This window comes from Dromiciops gliroides, chromosome 4 (genome assembly GCF_019393635.1).
Source record: "Dromiciops gliroides isolate mDroGli1 chromosome 4, mDroGli1.pri, whole genome shotgun sequence".
Taxonomy (NCBI): domain Eukaryota; kingdom Metazoa; phylum Chordata; class Mammalia; order Microbiotheria; family Microbiotheriidae; genus Dromiciops; species Dromiciops gliroides.
In genome coordinates, this window is record NC_057864.1 from 79,565,869 (window position 1) to 79,586,406 (window position 20,538).

The 20,538-nt window shown below is 34.9% G+C and overlaps 1 protein-coding gene across 1 annotated transcript in view; it reads left to right on the top strand.

The window, feature by feature from the left end:
• HMCN1 (hemicentin 1) overlaps positions 1-20,538 on the top strand; it is a 517,054-nt gene that overhangs the window by 194,212 nt on the left and 302,304 nt on the right. Inside the window, 5 exon segments of the mRNA XM_044003022.1 lie at positions 16,370-16,393; positions 16,396-16,464; positions 16,467-16,494; positions 18,318-18,581; positions 20,413-20,537. Coding sequence (XP_043858957.1) covers positions 16,370-16,393; positions 16,396-16,464; positions 16,467-16,494; positions 18,318-18,581; positions 20,413-20,537 — 510 coding nt within the window.

The window sequence follows — 20,538 nt, forward strand, 5'->3', positions numbered from 1 at the left end:
TTTATGATGTGGCACCTAAATGGAGTAGTGGATAGAGTGTTGGCCTTGGGTGGTGGATAAGAGTCAGGCAGGAAGACTTCAGTTCAAATCCTGCCTCACACTGTTACTAGGCAAGTCATTTAGTCTCTCTAAGCCTCAGTTTCCTCATCTGTAGAATGGGGGATAATAATAACTTCTCATTCAGTAGACTGTTGAAAGAAACACATGAAAAAATATTAAAGTGCTTTGCAAACCTTAAAATTCTAATTTCTTTTTTTCTTTTTTTTGGTGAGGCAATTGGGGTTAAGTGACTTGCCCAAGGTCACACAGCTAGTAAGTGTCAAGTGTCTGAGGTTGGATTTGAACTCAGGTCTTCCTGACTCCAGGGCTGGTGCTCTATCCACTGTGCCACCTAGCTGCCCCAAACCTTAAAATTCTATACAAGTGCTAGCTATTGTTATATTATTAAGGACTCATTCCACACTCAAGAAGCATTTTCTTTTACAACTTTTAATGCACTTTTCTTGTCTTATTGGGGATTATATTTCCCATGTTTGTTTCTTATCTCAAACTCCTTCACTTCAGCTAACACCTAATATAGACATACCAGCAGTCATAGTTCAGGTGCTCATTGTCTTTCACCTAGATTATTTCAATCTTCTCTTAATTGGTCTCCCAGATATCTCTAATTCTTCATCCACACAGCTGCCAATCTGACATTCTTCTGCCCAGGTCTGACCTTGTCACTTCCATGCTCATGAAGTTCCTGTGGCTCCCTATTGTCTCAAGGATAAAATTCATACTTCTCTTTTGGGGCTTTTAAAGTCAACTTCTAGGCTCATGACACATTATTTTCTTATATTCCCTTCCTGCAGATAGGGGCACAATGGATAGAGCATTGGGCTGGGAGGTCAAGGAGACCTGAGTTCAAATATGACCTCAGACACAACTGTGTGACCATGGGCAAGTCACTGAACCTCTTTTTTTCTGTAATTTCCTCCATCTATAAAATGGGAATAATAACAGCACGTACCCCATAGGGGTTTTTTTGAGGATCAAATGAAATATACTATTTATAAAGCACAGGACAGTGGCTGGTGTATAGTAGGCACTTTATAAATGCTTATTATATTCCCTTCCCATGTTCTTCCTTTCCCTCCAGGATAAATCACATCACTGTATGTTGAGCTGTCCCTGGTCCTTGAAAGTCACACGCTATCTAATAAAATTTCTGTCTTCCTTCAGTGTTTAGCTCAAGGGGCCACCTGCTACAGGAAGTTTATCCTAATCCTCCAATCTTTTGTGTCAATGGAAATTACTTTGTGTCTATTTGTTTCTCTCCCCAATAGAAGTAAGCTTCCTGAGGTCAGGGAACTCCTTCTTTATTCTTTCTCTCTCTCTCTCTCTCTCTCTCTCTCTCTTCCTTCTTTCCTTCTTTCTTTCTTTCTTTTCTTTTCTTTCTTTCTTTCTTTTCTTGTTCTTTCTTTCTTTCTTCTTTCTTTCTTTCTTTCTTTCTTTCTTCTTCCTTCTTTCCTTCTTTCTCTCTTTCCTTCTTTCTTTTTTCTTTCTGTCTTTCTTGTCTTTATTTCTTGTCTGTATATCCCCAGCTCTAGAAAATTGTCCAACACTTCATAAATTTTTGTTGAATAACTATCTCATCCACATCCCAGACTGGAACCCCAATCAGGGCAGGGACTTTGATGTATTGAAACTTTGTATCTCCTTTAGTGCTGAAAATAATTTTCTTCTAATAAAAACTTTACTCTGTTAAATGAATGAAAGGAAGCCACTTGCAAAAATTCAGCAAAGATTAGTGAAGCACAACTATATGCCAATCTCTTGTATTAGGTATGTTGTGGAAATTCAAAGACAAAAATCAAACAGTCCCCACCTTCAAGGAGCTCACATTCTATATAACTGTTAACTCTGAATTTTGCTTTAGACAAGTTGTTGAATAAGTTAATTACATTTAGTCCTTTTAGAGAAATACCAGAAATTGGAATTATCCTTGTTCATGTCTTCTATGCTATATGGGAAGTGTCTATTGTGTCTGGACTTAATCATGCTCTGATGTTTCATGTAGCATTTTTTTCATCCCATGACCACAGAGTAGATCATATATATTATTTGTCCTAACAGCTTTCATGAATTAGGTGGGGTCACTAACTTTGAAAGCCTCATTTTATAGATGGGGTACAATGAGGTACAGAACATTTAAGTGATTTGTCTGAAGCGACAGATCATATAAAAGTTGCAGTTCCCAATCTCTGTGGCTTCTATATTAAAACTAACTGTGACATTTTGGGAGACACTCATCAAAGAGATAAATGTTAGTCTTATGTGCCTTTCATAGAAATAAGTCAAATGTCTTGGATTACATCTGATACTAGTGAAAACATGCTTAAAAGCAGCAATTTAAGAGAACATAAATTATTCTTTTATTAAAAACAAAAGAGTAAGTTGTTTTTAGCCAAACATTCCCATTTGTAGGGGAGCTAATTAATATGGTAAATCCTGGATCTAATTTCTAAGATACAATATTAATTTTAGAACTAGACATTTATCTCTGTAGCTGTAGAATTCAAATATAATCACATAAACACACATTTGTGTTAAGCTAAATCTGGCCTTCAGCTACTTCAGGGCAATTCTTGGCAAAAAAAACCATTAAAGAAGTAAGAGCAACCATAGGCTCTAGAAAGCACAAAATCCCTTGATTAGTGTATGATTATCAGCATAATTGGGTAATCTCACATATGTATCTATTCCCCAGGGTATATATCCATTAAAAATTTGGATAAATTGTGCTTAAATAATTTTCCAAGTGTAAGAGAGAGAGTTCCAACTACAGAGTTCCATTGAAGGCATTCATGTTACTTTCCAGAGCCTATTAAGGCATTTAAGCATGATCAGAATGCTTTTGAAATCATATTCAAGTAACATGAATTTATTTAGCAATGAAAATCAAATCAACACAATGTGTACCAAGGACCACACAAGAGGAAGAATCATGCTAGCAGCCAAATATTTTCACCTGTTAACTCTTATGAATAAGCTTTCAAACTAGCTACACCAGGTGTGCCCTTCAGATGAATTAGATGTGGCACCAATTCTCTCTGGGGTCAATGGAATGCATTGTACTAGCTCTTTCCTGGAATTTATCCCGGTTATTTGAACTTGACAATATCAGATCACCAATTAAATGAATATTTTCTTAACATGTTTATGCATATGTACCTATACATAGGAAATAGGATAGTGAAGGACCTTGACTTCATACCATATGAAGATTGAAGAAACTGGAAATATTTAGCCTAGAAAAGAGAAGACTCAAGGGAGACATGAGAGCTATGTTAAAGTTCTTGAATAACTATTATGTATAATTTGGATTAGATTTGTTCTCTTTGATCCCAGAGTTCAGAACTAAGAACAATGAGAAGTCAGAAAGAAGTAAATTTCAGCTTGATGTTAAGAACACTTTCCAATAGCCAGGTCAATCCAGAAGTAGAATGAACTACCTCAAGAGGTGGTGAGTCTCCTCTCCTTAGAGGCCTTCAAGAGGCCTTCAATGGCTGGTTGACCACTTGTTATTTAGTTCTAGTGCACATTCCTTTCAGATATGGGTTCAACTAGATCAGCCCTGAAGCCCCTTCCAATTTTTATATGCTATGATTTTTGCAAGAGCTTCAAACAAAGCTAGATCCTTTACTCTTTGCCAACTCCAGGTACATATCTTTCTGCCTTTGTAGTTTCTTAGCTAGTCAATATACAAGAGAAAACAAAAGATCTGTTTAGAAAACAGAAGCACACTTTTGGTTGAAATCGAAGTTCCACCATTAGCTATTTGTTCTGAGAGCCCAGCAGAAGCTTTCATCTGTAAAGTGGTATTGTTTCTTCATATTTTTATATAAAAATATAGTCAAATTTTATGAGTCTGATTATAAATCAAAATATCATTTTTGTTAAATAAGAACAAATTACCTTTAGGATTATTCCTGTCAGGAAAAAAGAATGAAAGTCTACTTCTTTAAACAGATTTTATTTTGATTTGGAATGCTGAAATTCTCGTGTCTTAGAGTTTTCCACCAAGATCATGAGTTAATTCAGTGCCATGAATATTACCTTTCTAGTTTATTCTTCCTTATATAGTGTAGGTGTATTATGATTTTGTTTTTATAAATGTTTGGTGCTTATTCCTGACACTGCATATTAGTGTATTCCATTCTTTTAATTATATTCTACAGTGTTGGAAAAAAAAAACATTTTCTACCATGTATTATTTTCCGCTAATATGACTTCAAATATAAATGCGTTCTAACATTAAAATGTTGTATTTTAATTATAATTACAAAAGGTGCCATTACTGATCAGTCACTTTTGAAAGAAAGTTAAGGGAAATATTGTATAGAATTAGTTCCATAAAGATGAACGATAGTGTGCATAATTTTTCACCATATTGTTCTGACATGGTCTTTTAAAGGAATTTCTTAATAATAGTTACATAATCACATAGCTTTCATTTTAAAAGGGACCACAGAGACCATCTACACTAATTCATACCTGAACAAGAATCCTTTCTACCCCCTAACCTCCTATCAGTTGTTTTAAAGACTTCTAGTGAGAGTCAACACACTGAGTACAGAGGCAGTCCATTCTACTTTACGATGACACCCATTTTTAGGAAGCCCCCCCCACCCCCACCGCAATCTAAATTTGTCTCCAAGTGACTTTTGCCTTCTGCTTCTACCTCTGTACTGTGGTGCTAACAGGAGTAGTCTAATCCCTTTTCAAATCATTGAAGAAAGTTATGATGTTTTGGCTAATTCTTCTCTTCTCCAGACCAAACGTCCTCAGTTCCTTAAAGTAGTTCTCAGATATCAGGCTCATGATGTCCTCCCTCATCATCGTCTCCCTTTTGGATGTTTTTCATACCTTTCTAAAATGTGGCATCCGTAATTGACACCCACTATTCCGGGTGTGGTCTGACTAGGGCAAAATACAGTAGGGCTAAACCTTGAACTTTGATGGAACGTCATTACTTCCCAAAAATCATGATTTCTTCAGTGTGGATATTCCTTTAAACATCATAGAACAAAGCAAACCCGCATGCCTTAATTTCACAAATTGCTATGGCCCTCCCACAATTCATTGTCAAACTCTCCAAATTTAACTAGATTCAATCAACATTTATTAAGTGTTTATGGTATTCTAATCAATGTATCAAGAGACGAGAATACAAGGAAAAAGCAAAAGTAGTCCCTGACTTTAATGTGAGCTTACATTCTAACACAAATGACATCATGTTCATAAATTCTTACATATAAATACAAGTGAGACAGAAGGAAATCTCAGAAGGGCCCCAACATCTGGGGATCAGAAAAGGTTGCCTGCAGAAGATCTTTTGTTGTTCAGTTATTTGAGTTGTGTCCAATTCTTCATGACTCCATTTTGGGTTCTTGGCAAAGCTGCTGGAGTGACTTGCCATTTCTTTCTCGAAGTCATTTCACAGATCAGGAAACTGAAGCAAACAGGACTTAGTGACTTGTCCAGGGTCATACAGCTACTAAGTGTCTGAGGACAGATTTGAACTCGGGAAGATGTGTCTTCCTGACACTAGGTCAGATACTCTATCCGCTATACCGTATAGCAGTCCAGAAAATCTCATTTGAGTTTAATCTTTACAGACTTGGGGAAGAGCCAGTACAACGGTACAGAAATGGGATATGTCATGTAAAAGGAACAGCAAAATGGCAGGTGTTGATGGACCATTAAGTACACGGAATAGAGTACAGTGAAAGAATATTGGAAAGGAAGAAAGAAACCAGGTTTTGAAAAGCCTTAAATTTCAAAGAAAGGACTTCATATTTGATCTTGGAAGTAATGAGGAGCCACTGGAGTTTATTGAGTAGGTAGGGTGACATGGATAGACCATATGCTTTAGAAACACCATTGTGGAAAATGTATAGAAGATGGAGTAGGGGAAATTGTGAATCAAGGAGAACAATTAGAGAAATCTTATAGTGGTCTAGGTGAGTGATGATGAGGGTCTGAACAGGGGTTGCCCTATATGAGTAGAGAGAAAGGCTTGTATATAAAAAAAGTTATAAAGTAGAAATGACAGGATTTGGCAATGAATTACATATGAGAGGTGAGTGAAGGTGACACAGATGACACTGAGATTGCAAACCTGACTAACTTGGAAGATGGTGGTACCCCCAACAGTAATAAGGAAGTTTGGGAGAGAGGTTGTTTATCAAGGGGAGAAAATGAAACATTATGGACATGTTTATATTGAGATAACTATGGGACATCCGGTATGAGATATCCAAGAGGCAGATAGTGACATGGCACTAGATCTCAAGAAAAAGACCAGTATTGACTGTGTAGATATGAGAATCTTCTACAGAGATGACAGTTGAACCTATAAGAGTTGATAAGATCAGTAAGTAAGAGAGTATAGAGAGAAAAAAGAAGAGAGCCTATGGCAGAGCCTTGGAGGTTATTCAAAGTTAGTTGGGGTGATATGGATAAAAATCCATGAGAAAATACTAAGGAGACATGTCAAACATGTAGGAAGAGGCCTGCATCTCTTTGTCATTTCTTATAGTCAGTAATGTTATATTCATATACTGTACCTTATTCAGCCATTCTCCAAATGATGGGAATCCCCTTAGTTTCCAGTTCTTTTCCCCCCTTCTAATCACACATGCAATATCAGGAAGTTTATTTTGCCTTGATATCATTATCCCTTTTAACCTCTCCCAAATTGTCCCAGCCTGTTTCCATGTTGTTTGGTACATTTCAAAAACTATTTGTTTGTATCTTTTGTGTATGTGTGTTTGTAAGTGTGTGTGTGTGTGTGTGTGTGTGTGTGTGTGTGTGCACACACGTGCGTGTGCGTTCAACTCTAATTTTTGATTCAGATAAAGGCGAGGTTCATCTGGTGTCATTTCTCTGAACACTTTTATATTTTTTTTCTCAGGGACCTCAATTAGAAAGAGTAAGTTCCCCTCTCTCATTCCTCCTTTTTTTTTTTTTTTTTTACTGTATTCCCTTTAACCTCCCTCGTTCTTCCTTTCTTAAAACCCTCAGAACAGAAGCAATCCACTCCCATATCTTCTGTTTTTCCTATTTAACTTTTTCATTACTTATTGAAGACACTAAGTTTCTGAAGGCATACTTCTTTTTTCTTCCCTTATTATAATGTTAGCATTCTAACATCATATGAACTCTTCCAATTAATCAAATAGATTGAATTGTTGAGGATTTTTGGTTCTTGGCTTTTTATCTCAAAGTTCCTACTGAACTGTTATTTTAATCAGAAATGCATAAAAGTCCTCTCTTTCCTTAAAGGTTTATTTCCTCCCATGTATGATTACACTCAACTTTTCTGAGTAATCAGTTCTTGACCATAAGCACTTTTTTCCTTTTTGGAATATTGCATTTCAAGATCTCCTCTATGCCTGGTCTTGTGTGACCCTTAATGGCCATTCCTTGGTCCTTGAACTCTTTCTGGATTCTTGTAGTAATTTTTTTTTTTTTTACATGGAAGCTCTGAATTTTGGCTATGATATACTTGAGACTTTTCCATTTAGGGTTTCTTTCAGGAGATAAATAGCTGATTTTATTTTATTTTCATATTGACCTCTGATTCTAATATAACTAATTTGAATATTTTCTTGAAATAGAGGACTCAGACTCTTTTTTTAAAAATCATGAATTTTTCCTTGACCTGTTTCCAAGGTCATTCATTTTTTAAAAATATAATATATTTTTTATTTTTTAATCATTTTATTTTGCTCTAATATTTCTCATGGAATCTTGGACTATTCTAGTTTTCAGGGGGTCCATTATTTGGGTCAGGTTTTGACTGGAACTCCCTTTCTCTTTGCAGTCTTGTTTTACATTTCTCCTTTTCAGGCACTCTTTGGTCTAATCAAACTGGAATTCTTGCTGTTCCTTACATGTGACCCTCAAAGTTTAATTTATTAGAATTTATTCTCCTTCCCATTCTTGCCTCCAAATCTTTCATTTAAAGTCTTTTCCTTCATTTATTCTAGGTAATCCTGTAGACATTGTGGAAAATCCATTTTTTATATTGAGACTTTGCTTGAATTTGTTATGGAGCCGCTCTTCCTTTCTAGATTGGATTTGTAGGCATCTCTAGATTTGTAACAATTTGTTATAGTGATCAGTGTCTTAAACTGTGTTTAGTCATCTCTGTAGCCTTAGTTCTTCAATGGGGACTTTATACCAGGGCCTGGCTATATACCTAACAGTTTTAGGGTAGTGTGGTCAGTCTTTCTCAGTCTAGACCTGGTGTCACCTAGGTTTGTCTACTGAATTCTACCCCCTTGGATATGTGTATGGCAAGAGAGCTAATAGGTTATCTTCTCCCACCATACCCCAGGATCTTTGAGATTCAGTGCACTGAATTTTCAGGATGTTCTATGGCATGAGAGGACAGAGTACTACAGATATTGGAGCCCATGGGCCTGAGATACGTCTCTGAGTACTACTGTGCCAGGACTGGTCATTTCCACCCCACCAATCACCTTGTAATTTGTTCTGCACATATGTTTTGTTGATCAATAGATCTATGTATATAAGCATATATATAATAAAATAATTAATAAAATAAACAAGATTTAATAATTAACTAGAATTACACAATTTATCATGTATATCATATTATTCTATATAATATAATGTTATATAATATTAATAATTCACTAACTAATAAAACCAATAAAATTACTGAGTAATAATTTATATACATATGTATAGTGTATACATACATGTGTGCGCACACATGTGTACATATGTGTGTATATGCATATAAATACACAAACATAAATATACACACAATAAAAATTTACTTTTCACTACTAGAAAATGAGCTCATTTAGGATGGGGATTGTCTTATTTTTATATTTGTATTTCCTGTATCAACTTGGTTCCTGGCACATAGAAGGCATGTAAATGCTTATTAATTGGCTGAATAAACAGTTTTTCAGATCATGATTTTTAAGATGATCTTATTGAAAAAAGCAGTTTGGTGGCTAGACACAGGCACAGGCGTACTCAGATTACACATATGAATGCCATATAGAATTAAGGACCAGGGGAGCATGTGCCTTTTTCTTTTATAGTTCATGGGCAACATTCCCTCCCCCAAATTCACATGCACTCTTTAAGGTTAAATAACCATCTGATGAAATGGAAAGAATTTACCAAAAAAGCATGCATTGTTTATATGAGAGAATTGTTAAAGACATGTATTTATCCAGACAGCTGAAATAATGCCAGATAAACCTACTTTAATCACCCAAAATATAGAAAAATATCCATTTACTTCTATTATGTGATGAATACCATTTTGAAAAAGTTCTTAACATCCTTTAATATTCCAAAATCTCAAGCGCTCTTAGGATCTTCAAGGGTCATAAAATACCATATAATCATTGCTGAACCTGGAGAAAATACTAATTAGATAAAGTTCTGTTTTGGACTTCTCAGGATTTCCTTAATCTCCACACTCCCTCTCGATCTCACTCCCTTACCCTGCCATTGCTATCTCCCATGCCTAGTACAACATTGTATTGTGTTTCAGCTGGTTACCTAGGATCCTTCTCTTTGGCATCCCCACAGAGTTTATATTTCCATATCCTCTCCCCATTCCACAATATATGTTATCCTGTGCCTTTTTTCCTTAGAGTGCTTTCAGGTGAATGCCTTGCTAATTCTTAAAACCACAAAACTATAGAATGTTAGAAAAACATAGACCTTAAAGATCATCGAATCCAATTATTGTTTCATATGAAATAAAAAGTAGACTCGGGGAGATAAAGCAATTTATTCCAGGTCACACACTTAGTAGCTAATGCATTCTGTGTTAATGAATGACAATAGGTTAGTGTGTCACCCCTTTCTCTGCCTCTGAACCATCCAATGATTTTGTGTTTTAACAAGTTTCTTGACTCCTTGCACCCAAAGGAGCTGGAAATATCATGTGTGTTTCAAAGTCCCCTGAATCTGGAGTCAGGTGATACCTTTTGACATTCTTTAAATGATGCTACATAGACCCTTCGAATAACCATATGTCTTCCATATGTGTTATACTTCTGTTATTCACCTCACAGTTATGATTTGTCTTCATCTGAAAGTTACTGATTATATTTTATTTTTCCTCCCCCTTTGCAAAATGGAATTCTGAGAAAGATGAATAGGAGGCAAGTAAAGACAATAAAACACAAAACCCTACCCAATAAATAAAGTGGCCAGAATTCAAAGAGTTATAGAGAAATTTGAATGGAAGTTGGGGCCCACAGAGCCATCATAATGATAACTGTAGCCAGCTGGGGTCTCATTTATTTTGGGCCCTAGCAATTCAAGGTGACTGATGTTAAAAATGCATAACCACTGTGTGCTCTGGCTAGAGTTTAAGCCATAACTTTAACATTTAAACTGGGATATGCGAAATAGTAAGTGCACATGGTAAAAAGATCATATTTATTGTTAAAGCTGGAGATGGTATGAATTGAGAATTGAGAATTTGAATTATGGATTGTTAAAATAATTGTGTATATTGTCACTTGAGATTTTTATTTGACAAAGATTTTTGGATGTTTGTATACATGCATATTCCAATCTTCTGTATTATATGTATATATGTGTGTGTGTATATATATATATATATATATAATTGAATGTTCCTTAATTTCCCCAGAATTTAAAATTTTTACATATAATATGAAGAGAAACATTTCTATTTTTACATTCAGATTGCTAAATTAAATTGTTTATAGGATCAAAATAAATTTATGAAATTAATTCAAAAGGGCATTCAATAATAATAGTAATAAATAACTGGTATTTACATAGCACTTCAAGATTTGCAAAGTACTTTACAAATATTATCTCATTTGATTTTCACAACAACTCTGGACAGGTTGGGACTATTATTATCCCTATTTAACAAGACGACCAAGCCAAGGCAAAAGTTGAAGTGAATTGCAAGGAATCACATAGCTAGTATTTGAGGCTGGATTTAAATCCACATCTTTTTGACTCTGGGTTTTAAGGTATATCATACCATCTAGCTACCCTCAAATCAGGAAAATGTTTGATCTTCAATTTGTTTTTGATTATAATCTGGTTAACATTTTAAAAACATGAAAGAAAATATGTTTTCAAAAATTGGGGAATGTTCTAAATTTCCTATTAAAATTTCTCTAAATGTGTTGTAATATAACCTTTGTCATTAGTTTTGCCCAGGGAACATTTGCCAGGCAAAATTGCCCTTGAAGCAGTTTGAGCAGTTTGTTGAATATTTTCGTGCTCTTTGGCATATTTAATGATTACTTTATAATAAGATTTTTGGAAAGGAAAGGGAGCAAATAGAAATTTCTAGAGGTCATTTTCATGTAACTAACTTGATTGTCATAGTATTGGAAGGTTGGGCTGTATCTATAAAAGGCAACTATCTGACTTTTAAAATAGTATCCAGTAAAGTGCTAGATATCTAATCAAATCTATAATTTTCACTAGATATATTGCTATGTAAGCAGCTATGAACTTACAAGGAGGTAGCATAATCAAATTTCATTTGTAAGTTGACTGAAACTCAGATGAATTTTCTGATGGAAAAAAAAATGTAAATTTGTGTTTAAGTTCTCAAGGCCAATTCTTATAAATATAATACTAACTGTACCGGTATTGATAATATATTTATTTCATTTGTATTACTGGTTAAATAGATTTTATGGAAGTAACCTAGAAACCTTAATTCCTACATATAATATTTTTATCACTCTAATTTAATTTTTTAATTATAAAAGTATTTTATTATTTTTCCAGTTACATGTTGAGATAGTTTCCAACATTTGTTTTTATAAGATTTCTAGTTTCAAAATTTTCTCCTTCCCTCTCCTCCCTGCCCCCCTCCCCAAGACAGCAAGTAATCTGATATAGGTTATATATGTACAATCACATTAAACATATTTCTGCTTAAGTCATGTTATAAGAGAAGAATCAGAGCAAAAATGAAAAACCTCAAAAAAGAAAAACAACAAAAACAAAAGAAATAGTATGGTTCCATATGCATCCATATTCCACAGTTCTTTTTCTTTTTCTGGATTTGGAGAGCATTTTCCATCATGAGTCTCTTGGAACTATCTCGGACAATTGTATTGCTGAGAAGAGTCAAGTCTATCACAGTTGATCAACACACAATGTTATTGATATTGTGTACAATGCTCTCCTTGTTGTGCTCTTCTCACTCATCGTCAGTTCATACAAGTCCTTCCAGGTTTCTCTGAAATCTGCCTGCTCATCGTTTCTTACAGCACAATAGTATTCCATTACATTCATATACCACGACTTGTTCAGCCATTCCCCAGTTGATGGGCAGCCCCTCAATTTCCAATTCTTTGCCACCACAAAAAGAGCAGCTATAAATATTTTTGTACATGTGGGTCCTTTTCCCTTTATTATGATCTCTTTGGGAAAAAGACCCAATAGTCATATTTCTGGGTCAAAGGGTATGCACAGCTTTATAGCCCTTTGGGCATAATTCCAAATTGCTCTCCAGAATGGTTGGATCAGTTCACAGCTCCGCCAACAATGCATTAGTGTTCCAATTTTTCCACAGCTTCCCCAACATTTATTATTTTTCTTTTTTTGTCATATTATCCAATCTGATAGGTGTCAGGTAGTACCTCAGAGTTGTTTTAATTTGCATTTATCTAATCAATTGTGATTTAGAGTATTTTTTCATATGGCAATAGATAGCTTTGGTTTCTTCATCAGAAAACTGCCTGTTCATATCCTTTGACCATTTCTCAATTGGGGAATGAGTTGGATTCTTATAAATTTGATTTATTTCCCGATATGTTTTAGAAATGAGGACTTTATCAGAAGTACTGGCTATAAAAATTGTTTCCCAGCTTTCTGCCTCCCTTCTAATTTTAGATGCATTGCTTCTGTTTGTATAAAACCTTTTTAATTTAAGTGTAATCAAAAATCATCTCATTTTGCATTTCATAATATTCGCTATCTCTTGTTTGGTCCATAAACTGTTCTCCTTTCCAAAGATCTGAAGGTAAACTATTCCTTCCTCTCCTAATTTACCTATGGTATCACCTTTTATGTCTAAATCACCTACATATGATATTTCTAGGGAAAATATGTGATTAATAGCATGAAGAAAACTTGGCACCGCCACATCATGTTTCCTCCCCTCCTTTCCTCTATTCTCCTTCTACCATAGCCACTTCCATGTCTGCCCACCTCTCATTGAGAAGAGAATGGAATAGTGGAGGGAATAAGAATTTATTAAGTACCTTCTATCCTTCTATGCATTGTGCTAAATGCTTTACAGATATTATTTCACTCGATCCTCACATCATTCTTATGACATAGTTGATATTATGATTCTCATTTTACAGATAAAGAAACTAAGGCAGACATAGGTTAAGTAACTTACCAGAGTCACACTAGGGACCTAGTTAAATGTCGTTAGGCCATATCTGAACTCAGATTTTCTGACGTCCAGAGCCAGCACAATCTCTACTGTGCCACCTAGCTAGCGGCCTGAGAAGAAACAGGATAGCACAGTGAGTTTACTCCTCCACTTAATTGTGTGTAGTAAGGATTGTTGTTTATCCTTCCTGCTTGAAAGGGACCAATGACATCAGGAGGGTGATGTCTTGACTTGCAAGTCATTGTATTTAAGGTGAGGCAGGGCTTGATGCAAAGCAATCAGCCTCAGTCTCTTCTCTAGTCATCAATGTTCAGTGGAAAGACATAGGTCAAGATGATGTGATGGCCCTGGATGCAATGAGGATCTTGACCCTTTTTAAGCAAAGACCTTTTTCAGGTCTCATTTTCTCTGAGGCAAGGCTCATTCAGTGATTAAGACTAGGCAGGAATTGAGCTAGTCATGCCCTAGTTTAGGAAGGGAAGACCCTCAGAGCTAAGGAGGGAACATGGTAACTCAGGACCACACTAAAAAAAAAAAAAAAGAAAGAGAGAGAGGAAAAGAAAAAGGAAAAAACAAACCAATTAAAAAAACCCTTCCCCAGGGAGTCTACCTCTCTTTGGGGGGTAGTAAAGATTCCTATTAATAGGATGGCTATTAATACTGTTTATTATTAAATTAGATCTTGTCTATATCCTGGATGAGGACCTAATGACCTACTGTTAATTTTTTTGTGCATTTTATCACTTTACAGAAATATCTTTACATTCTTTATCTATTGTGTGGAATTTGTCTACAGAATAAATATATTTTTAGTATATGGCAGATTCAGAGTAACTTCACATTGCTGGTAACAACTAGAATATATGTTCCTCAGTATAAGGAATGAAAAAAAAGATGTCTGATGGCTTGTTACCCTAAGTGCTTTTTTCTGTCCTCTCATCTTTTCACATTGATGTAGATGTTAATGATATTTTTTTTACTGACACAGTAATTTGGTCTCACCAAAACCATAAGACAGGAGTAAGGAATATAAAAAATCCTAATTACATACAACCTGAATTTTACATCTAATTTTCTGGCCTTTAATCCAAGTACTTCCTATTGTTTATATAAAGTCTGGACAGATTAGGTTTAAACTTAACATAACAGATGTTTGAGATATACTTTGCAAATAGTAACAGGTGCTTAAAAAATATTTTGTCGAAATTGAATCAAATTTTCTTATGTATGTACCCTGGAAGAGAAATACCATGGAAAAGTAGATAGAAAACTGGCTTTGGAGTCAGGCAAAAACTCAGTTGAATTTCTGCTGCTGAGACATGTTGATTCAGCCACCTTGGGTAAATCATACAATCTGTCTTTCAAGTCTTTCATTATTGCAGACAGTGCTGACCTGAATTAAATAGTTTCTTATCAAGGTTTTTCCTATACTAAGTGATATCATAGGTATAGTTTTTCTAAATCCTTCTTCCCTGCAGACTAATCAAATAGTCAAACATAAAAGAGAATTTAAAATCTTAAAGTCTGTGGGAGAAGACCTGTGAATGCTATTTCCTGTCTTTTTTTTTTTTTTGGCAAATAACATGGCAGCTCTTCCTGTTTCTCCTCTGAATCATTTCTGAAACTAGTAGTCAATAAGAGTAGCTGAGAAGAGATGGAATAAAGGAAGAGACAAAGAAATAACTAGTGTATAAACATTGTTCATAAGCTTATAATTGTTTATAAAAACTTGGTTTATAAAAATATTATAAAATACTATTCTCACTTAAAATTTACCTATAGTAGATTATGTAGATTATATAGCTGTGTATATAAATAGGTATTTATTTTTAAAAATAGATTTATTGTTACAGAAATTCAATTATAAGTTACTTAAATTATTCCTTGAATCTATATGCAGAAGAATACCATGAATTATATACATATATACACACATTTTTCTGGTAGATGAAAAAATTTATTATGCAGGTTGATAACTATTTTTTGATAGAAGCATGCTATTTTTATTTTTTTTTAGTGAGGCAATTGGGGTTAAGTGACTTGCCCAGGGTCACACAGCTAGTTAAGTGTTAAGTGTCCGAGGCCGGATTTGACTCAGGTACTCCTGACTCCAGGGCCAGTGCTCTATCCACTGCGCCACCTAGCTGCCCCTGAAGCATGCTATTTTTTAAACTTTCTTTAATTTTTTTCTTTTATTCAAGTTTTCTTATACAAAATGACGAATGGTGGTAATATTTTACATAATTGCACCATACACAGACATTTCAGATTGTATTTATACTGCCCAGAAATAGAACACAAAATGAAGGATTTTTTTTTTTTTTAAGTGAGGCAATTGGGGTTAAGTGACTTGCCCAGGGTCACAAAGCTAGTAAGTGTTAAGTGTCTGAGGCCGGATTTGAAACTCAGGTACTCTTGACTCCAGGGCCGTGCTTCTATTCACTTAGCCACCTAGCTGCCCACATTGGATTGCTTACTGCCTAAGGAAGGGGGGAGGGGGAAGGAGGATAAAATTTGGGAACTCAAAACTATAAATAAAAATGTTTATTATTAAAATATGTATATAAGGGGCAGCTAGGTGGCGCAGTGGATAGAGCACCGGCCCCTGGAGTCAGGAGTACCTGAGTAAAAATCCGGCCTCAGACACTTAACACTTACTAGCTGTGTGATTGTGGGCGAGTCACTTAACCCCAATTGCCTCACCAAAAAAAAAAAAATAAATAAATAAAATATGAATATAGATAGATTTGAGGATAAGCACAACTTAAACAGTGGAAAATATTAATATTTTGGTGTCTGTCATGGTGGAACATTTCCCGTTGTTAAAGTACAGTCATTGCTTTAATATTTTATAAACAATCATTGTTGGTCATTGTTGATATGGTCTTGTCTTTCAATGTCTTTCAGACATCTAGCAGTGGAAGACACTCAAGTCCGCATTACTGGCCTTAAGTACTATTGATTTCCGAGCTGGATTTTCAAGGAAACCAACACTAGACTTTCAAAAAAAACAGTTAGAAGACCAGTACAAGGTTTTGTATGTTTATTCCTTAATAGCATAGAAATTCAAACTGAATGTTTTCCTTGGTTAATGTACTTATTCCATATTATTGTGAGCTTTTATTTCATGAGGGAAGATTGAAATAGATGAACTTGGAAATCATTGCCAGTTCTTAATAATATGATACCATGCAAATATCTGTATATTTCCTTTCCAAATGATACTTTTCTTGCTCTACACAGCCTGTTCTTATTTGTTGTATGGTAAATAGTTGTATTTTTGTTGGGATTCGATGTATGAGTAACTGAAATAATAAATAGAATCTCAGAATTTTAACATCAAAAGTGATCTCAGCAGACATCTAGTTTAACCCATACCTTAAAGGGGAATGCCCACCTACATGTCTTTCCCTTTTACATCTTCACTTCTTCAAACTAAAGCTACACAGTTATTTCAACAAATCCTCAGATAGTATGAAGTCAAGGCCTTTCTACTTAGCAGTGTCCTTTCTAAAATTCAGTATCCATATCTGATCACAATAATATACAAGCTGTAGTCTGACCAGGGGCTGTCACCTCATCATTTCCTGGTAGTTATATCCATCTTAATACAGCCTTAAGCTACCATTAGCCTTTGTTAGCTAATGACACGCTGCTATATTCATATCAAAAACCAGTTATTACATGAACAACGAGCATACCATTGCTCTTTGTGTTCAAAAGATTGAGAACTGAATCTTTCTGAACTTACTCTACATTTTTAATCATACACAGGACCATTCCAGATGTATTTAACTTGCCCAGAATATAGAGCAACAAAATGAAGGATTATTTTTTTTTAAGTGAGGACAATTGGACGGTTACGTGACTTGCCCAGGCGACACACAGCTAGTAAGATGTCTGAGGCCCGGATTTGAACCTCAGGTACTCCTGCACTCCAGGGCCGGTGCTGTATCCACTGCAACCACCTAGCTGCACCTGAAGGATATTTTTTTTATGCCACTATGCTGTTTTCATTGTGGCCCTGGAAGCTTGAATAAAAATCATGAATCTTAAAAAATGTCCATGGAGGCAGACACCTCTGTGATAAAGTATTATATTATATCTTATTTTTTAAAAACATCATGGGATTAAAGTATTATAAAAATTATTATAAATAGATGTTCTAAATAGTTTGTCTAATAAGGTATATTATCTTTCAAATAAAATGATACTTATCTTTAAGAAATAGTTGATCTTATAACCATGTATTCAAACTCTTTATTATATAAACATGTGTATGCACATATGCATATATCTGTATATACCCCTGTGGGCATATGGTTATACATGTATAATATATACACATGACTTTTTATTATGTACATTACAATATAAATTAATATATAATATAACAATGTTTTATATATATAGCTTTTAATCATGAATTTAAAAATATAAAATTAGTTGAATACATGTATCTATGTTCATGCATGTATACATCCATCATATTATCGTATGTGTGCGTATTTCACAGTGGATGGAGTACTGTATCTAGAGTCAAGGAGACCTGAGTTCAAATCTGGCCTCCGATACTTCCTAGGTGCTTGCATGACCCCTGGGAAGTCACTTAACCTCTGTCTGGTTCAGTGTCTTCAACTGGAAAATGGGAGTAATAACACTACCTACCCCCCAGGGTCATTGTAAGGATCCAATGATACAAGTTTTTGTAAAGTGCCTAGCCCAGTGTCTGACACATGCTTTATAAATGTTTGTCCCCTCCCTCCTCTCCTTCTTTAACAGCAAAACCCAAAACTTTATATCAAAATATAAGTACAAGATAAGTGCTTTTCCAAATAAATGTTTCTTCTTATAGGTGTACCTACGTATGTCCTTTTGAATACCTCTGGGATATCTGTTCCAGCCAGAGTGGATCGTCTTGAACTTCTGAGTATTTCTGGAGATTCTCTCAAAACGATCCCTGTTAAATATTATCCAGATCGAAAACCCTATGGCATCTGGAACATTTCTGATTTCATTCCACCAAATGAAGCTTTTTTCCTTAAAGTAACAGGTTATGATAAGGATGACTATCTTTTCCAAAGACTTTCAAGTGTGTCATTCTCTAGTATTGTTCCAGGTAAGTCTTTCTTAAGGATTCTGAATATTTGTATGAGTATAAATTTTGCGATGAAGTTGCCCTACAGAACATTAGTGGACTAGGAATTAGTTACCATGTATTCAAACTGATTTACATTTCTAATGAATTAGTCATTTGGGTTAATTATTGTCATTACATTAATTAGAAGACAGAATCTCCCATGGCCTCCGTTGAACACTTAAAATAAATCCACTCGCATTGTAATGGAGTCTGTTTTGACATTTATTGATTAATTAGATGGATTTAAATAATAAAACTGATCCCAAAGAATATACTTTAGCCCAAGTTATCTTATTTTATTGTGTGTCTTTATCAGATTAAAACATGTAATTCCAGATCTTAGCTTTTGTTTTGCTTTTGCTTCAGTAGACATTTATTCAATTAATATAGGGAAGCTCAAGAATGATTATGGACTCTTGGTTATTGGGAGACAAAGTTAAAAGAATTATGAATTATATGGTAAAACCATCTTAATGTAACCAATGTATCCATATGTAACCTTATGTGACTGAAGAATTGTCCTCGAATCAATTCATCCATAACTTTAAATCTAAACGATTAAATTTCGTTTTTTAAATAGCAGCATAATCGACAGAGATACAGAAGCAGATTCATAACCAGGACCTGACAAACCAGAGCTTTGCCACAGGGCACAGACATTTTGAGATCACACAATTTAAAATGATGATTTTAAAAATATTTGTAATATTTAAATTTTTACATATCCTTTTTGACAACACATGCGCTCCTTTAGCAGCATGAAACAACTGAAACTGAGTTGCTCACCACCTAGTTAATAAGAATATTAGTTAAAATTGAGTTGAGATTAGTTAAGTGATACAGTGGATACAGGGCTAGATTTGGAGTCAAGAGGACTTAAATACCTTACTAGCTGTGTGGCTCTGGGCAAGGGATTTAATCCCTCCAGGACTCAGTTTCTTCATCTGTAAATTGAGAGGGTTGAACTTGATAGCTTCTGAGGTGCCTTACAGCTCTCAATCTATGATCATTGGGGCTTATGGAAATAAGAAGCTATTAGATGGAATGCATTGTATTTTATAACACCCATCTGTGAACTGCTGTAAGTTAATTTGCCTTTCTATTAATTTTGTCTTTTTTTTGGGGGGGGGGTGCGGGGCAATGGGGGTTATGTGACTTGCCCAGGGTCACACAGCTATTAAGTGTCAAGTGTCTGAGGTCAGATTTGAACTCGGGTCCTCCTGAATCCAGGACCAGTGCTTTATCCACTGTGCCATCTAGCTGCCTCTCATTTTGTCTTAATTACTTTTAAATTATTTTCACTTAATGGATTACAAATTTGATTGGAAGGGTTCTTTTGTATTTCTTTGTTCTAGAGGTGGTACTTGCCCTAGATATATCATCTACCCTGGTCACCAAATTGCTAATTATTGTTCTGTTCAGAATTATCTGCTTTTCTGGTTGTGATGCTATGTAGGACAGTAGCTGAAAGATACAATTCAAGCAGCTATGAATTCAGTAAGTATTTGATATCAGTGGAAGCAGGGAACACTTTAATGCTTTTTTCAGATGTAATATTCTGAGATCTTCATTGTGCTCTATTTGCAGTCTGTAGGAGTAGACAGATATAAATGGCCCCATGGAAACATTTACAAAACTGATGGATTTAGCCTCTTTAAGGAAATGTTTTTAACAGGACATTGGAGAATGTCAATAATTGGATTATCAGTGATTTCCTACAGTAATTTTACAGTTACATTTGTGTATTTTGGTAAGTAGCCAGAATTAGGATGGTCTTTTCACATATTATGTTTTCTTTTTCTTTTTCTAGATGCTCCCAAAGTTACAATGCCCAAGAAAACCCCAGGATACTACCTACAACCAGGCTATATTCCTTGTTCTGTAGAAAGTCTTCTGCCTTTTACTTTGCGTTTTGTGAGAAATGGGGTGACAGCTA